Here is a 4,496-nt window from a genome sequence, read left to right on the forward strand (position 1 = left end):
TAAATGTGTTTTATAAGATTTCACTGTATCATTGCCTTTTATTGGGGTTACATTGCTTCTTTATAGCATGTTGTTGTGTTCTTACGTGTTTTCTTATAACTCAATCTTCATTTATTGTTATTACTCACTGAGTCGGAGTACTCACATTACTCCCTACACCTTGTGTGCAGATTCAAGCATTTCTAAACCCAGTAGCGGGTATTGGTTGCTCAGAGGTAGAGTCATCAAAGTTTAGTAAGGTAGCTTCCCGACGTTCGCAACACTGCTTTTCTCCCTCTTGATTTCATTAGACTGTATTTAGTACATTTTCATACTTTCTATTGTATTTAGACCTTAGTAGATACTCGTGACTTGTGACACTCCGATGTCGGGCTGTATCTATTCCGCACTTGTTCTATTTCGCTAAATTTTGGGATTTATTTCTTATAAATGACTCAAATTGACTTATTAAAATTGTTAAAAATGAACTTGGGAATTGTGTTGGCTGGCCTTGTCTTCACGAGAGGCGCCATCACGATCGGGTCCGGTTTGGGGTCGTGACACTTCTCCCGAAGTACTACTCGCCTATTCATAGATTAACGCCTATATTCCTATGAAATTAATCTATTAAGAACGCATTAAGATTACGATATTTAATTAAGCACGGTGACTAGGTATATTCCTATCCTAACCACAAATTTGCCCCCCCCCCCTAAGGGTTAAGATCATGCTCTCTTCAATTCTTCTCTAATCTAAACACAGCTTTCCCAAGCATAGCATAGATAGTAAATAGAACCTAACTGTTGGCCAGACAATTAAGCAATTAATCACAAAATTGAAGAAACAATCATATATTAGTGAATTATAATCGAGGTTAAGCTAACGTTAAACAACAATATTCATGGCTAAATCACAACTCCAGAACAATGGGTTTTTTAGCCACTCATAATACTAGCAAACAATTGGATAAGGTTTGAATAATTGAAAATACTAGAAAAGATAAAGAAATCTGAGATGTTTTTGCTCCCATATGTTTCTTGTGTGTATTTTTCCTCCAAAGTGGCGTCTCTCCCTTCAAAAATAGGCTTAGTCTTTCTTTTACACGTGTTGGGTAGGTCTAGGGCCGAATAAACCGTGTCCCTGGCAAAATAGGACAAAATCACGTTATCGGCGTCCTGGCTAGCGCCAGGCGCCCACCAGGGCGCTGCCCTTAATTTCTGTTCTGTCTCCCCCGCGCCCAAATGCCCATTTTTTTGGTTTTGTTCGTTTTGGCTCAAATCTTGTGCGTTTCGCCCCCAATTGCTCCCGAAGCATTCCTACACATGAAAATACTTCAAATTAATATAAATCATAGCATTCAATATCCCAAATTCATGGAACAAAAGTAAAATATGAGGCGGTATACATAGAAATATATATGCTTTAGGCTAAACATCAATATGTAAAGTAAGACATGATCTATAATAGACTCAGTTTGAGTAACGATGTCTTATGAAATTACTAGACCTTAAGCCTAAACTAAACCAAAAAACAAGTTCATGAAATCAGAATGGTCCAAGATCATATAATAAATCACAGATTAACCCTTTAATCCAATGTGGGATAATCTAACATGCCTTAATTGAAATGTTCGTGAGATGGCTATAGTACTGAAATGATCGGACACTAAAATGTCCAAGAAACACATAATAAGCCAAGACTAGAGATCTTGTGTTCTATGTATCCCGCAAAAGAATGAGAAGTGGAATTACCCACTCTCAATAGCGACAAACATCGATGGCAAAGAGCAATATAATGCATGCCTTGCATTATGCTTAATTACGCTGGAAAAGTTGCGCCGCCGTTGTAACTTTATGTAATTGAACCCACGTGATTAAGATTATTGTAATGAACATGCAAAAAAAAAGCTATTTAACGACGAATAAAAGATAGAAAAATATAATTGAGCATGAGTTAGACAAAGAGAACGTGAGTGGGGACAAAATTGAATCACGGGAAGTTGAGTATAGTTTACTACAGTCCCCAGTTCTCTTTACATTCCTTTTGCTTGCACCCTTTTAAATAACTTAGTTTACTGTCTGTTGTCATGTGGGGACTTTGTCTATTTTGTTAAGCTTTTTAGAAGTTATGCACAGAGGCGCAGGCATTAGAATAGTATATATATATATGGGCTGGATATGAACGTCTCTCCATGCAATCTCGAGTAAGCTAGCCATTGAATATGAGTTTTCGGACGCTAATTTTATTACTACTTGCAACGGTGCTAAGCTCATATTTGGCTGAAGGGCAAATTGTGGATCATAAGCCAATCAAGGATAGAGTTACTGAACTTAATAGCAGTAGCTCCATAAGTCAGCTGTTGAATTCATTACCAATTCGTGTTCCAGATGCCAATGCAAGGAACAGTACAACTTCTATGATAGGAGTCATGGGGAATATTGAAACTGCTGGGAAAAATAGGGGTCTAGGAGGCGGAGGTGGTGGTGGAGGTGGTGGTAATAGTGGTGGTGGAGGAGGCAGAGGAGGAAGTGGAGGGGGAGGAGGAGGAGGCAGCGGCGGGGGAGGAAGTGGAGGGGGAGGAGGAGGTGGCGGGGGAGGAAGTGGAGGGGGTGGTGGAGGTGGAGGAGGAAGGGGAAGTGGAGGAGGTGGTGGTAGTGGTGGAGGAAGTGGAAGAAGTAAAGGGCACGAGAGCAGACACGGCAAAGGAAGTGGTGGAAGAAAGGGAAGAGCTAGGGGTGGTGGCGGCGGCGAAGGAGGTGGAAGAGGAGGCGGTGGAGGAGGCGGAGGCAAAGGCGGAGGGGGTGGTGGGGGAGGAGGTGGAAGTGGAGGTGGACGTGGTGGTGGCGGAGGCCGAGGTGGAGGCTGGGGTTGGGGCTGGGGAGGAGGAGGTGGAGGTGGCGGCGGAGGAGGAGGAGGTGGTGGTGATGGAGGGAACCAGGGCAATTGCTGGGGATGGGGATGTTGGGAGCATCCTCCGCCAGGCAACTAAGAGCTCCTGCATACATGATCAACTTATTCATGCAGCACTTCTTTCTTTTTACGTAAAACCAGAAAGTTGTTATAAGTGAAAATTTTATTTTGTGTTTCATATAACAACTGACACTAGTTGTATGAGACAATTTTTTTGTCTCACAGTTTTGTGGATCCATATTTCTGTGGACCCAGAAATGTAAGATTAGGTCCATAAATTTATGAGACAAAAAAGAGTAAGTTGTATGAAACACAAAATAAAAATTCTCTTTAATAAGCGATTGTTTGGTTGTGACACTCACTTCTTCACTCGCAATATTTTTGTTCCAAAGAGTTCTATTAGAAGTCAAAAGAATTGATTGTTGTGTGGACCAGTAATGGAATATTGTCCATGCCCTCTGCTGTGTGTTTGAAGTACTAATCAATAAAAAGTCAACCTTCAATTTTAGTAATGAAATTTTAGACTCTTTGAATTAATTGCATGTGTTGCTTTATTGTCATTTTTCCCCTCTAAATGTTTGTTCCATATCATGATATAATTATTACCATATAAATTTTCTCCCATCGTGTTAGACATTAATTCATACGCTAGAAATAATCTGTCATCATCTAACAAGTGTTTTTACCACATTGTTTAATTAATTTCACTTATGGACGAATTTGTAATTTGTAGAACATCAAATATATAGGTAATTTGGATTCAATTAACATACTTAGGGATTTCAAAATGAAGCCCAATTTTGGTATTTGCTTGTTATAATGATGAAAATTTTAAATTCTTGCTAAATAAGTAAATATAAAAACTTTTTTTTTGGTAAAACTGTAAATCATACCATTAACTCACAAAATAGTACACCTAAAGAGTACCCATTTTCCTCATCCAGGAAGAATAGGCCTCCGACAAATCAAGTAACTTCTAATTACAATATATTCTGTGCATTAAACTAATGCAGTGTTTGGCTTTCCTAGAGTTCTGAAATCTTTCTAGTCTATATATGGTCTCTCTTTTAATATATACCAGCACTATCTCAGTATTTACAGTTGTTCCTCTAAAGATTTTTCAATTCCTTGCTCTCCATACATGGTTTATCACTGCTTCCCAAATTGCTGCTATTAGTTCCTTTTGGAATTGTTTCCATTGTCTCCTCTTAATCTTTTCAAGAACAGCATGAACTTCTCCTTTCCTTATGGTGATCCCTGTCCATTACTGGATGCCTTCTCGCACATTCCTTATCCAATTACATTCTTCAAATAAGTGCATGGAAGTCTTCGTAGCTTGTTTGTCATAGAGGATACATGTTTCATCTGCTATTGGAATATGAAGGTGTTTCATCCTTGCTTTAGTGAGCAATCTGCCATGTACAGTTAACCAAACCACAAACTTGTGTTTTGGTTGAGCTAATGATGACCAGATCAAGTCAGCAGTGTTCAATATTTCCTGCTGCCCAAACATTGCATTGTAGGAGCTAGTGATCAAGTATTGCCCATTTGGTGTCAATCTGTATCTGCCCTGTATGTACCAATCTTGCATGATTTCCTTTAGCGCA

The 4,496-nt window shown here is 39.3% G+C and overlaps 1 protein-coding gene across 1 annotated transcript; it reads left to right on the forward strand.

Annotated features, from left to right (window-relative positions):
* Positions 1–2,200: 2,200 nt before the first annotated feature.
* LOC104235068 (uncharacterized) lies at positions 2,201–2,968 on the forward strand. The gene has a single exon (XM_070166043.1). It carries the CDS (start codon positions 2,201–2,203, stop codon positions 2,966–2,968), a length of 768 nt encoding a protein of 255 aa, XP_070022144.1.
* Positions 2,969–4,496: the final 1,528 nt, after the last annotated feature.

This window comes from Nicotiana sylvestris, chromosome 2, assembly GCF_000393655.2.
Source record: "Nicotiana sylvestris chromosome 2, ASM39365v2, whole genome shotgun sequence".
In the NCBI taxonomy this organism is placed as follows: Eukaryota; Viridiplantae; Streptophyta; class Magnoliopsida; order Solanales; family Solanaceae; genus Nicotiana; species Nicotiana sylvestris.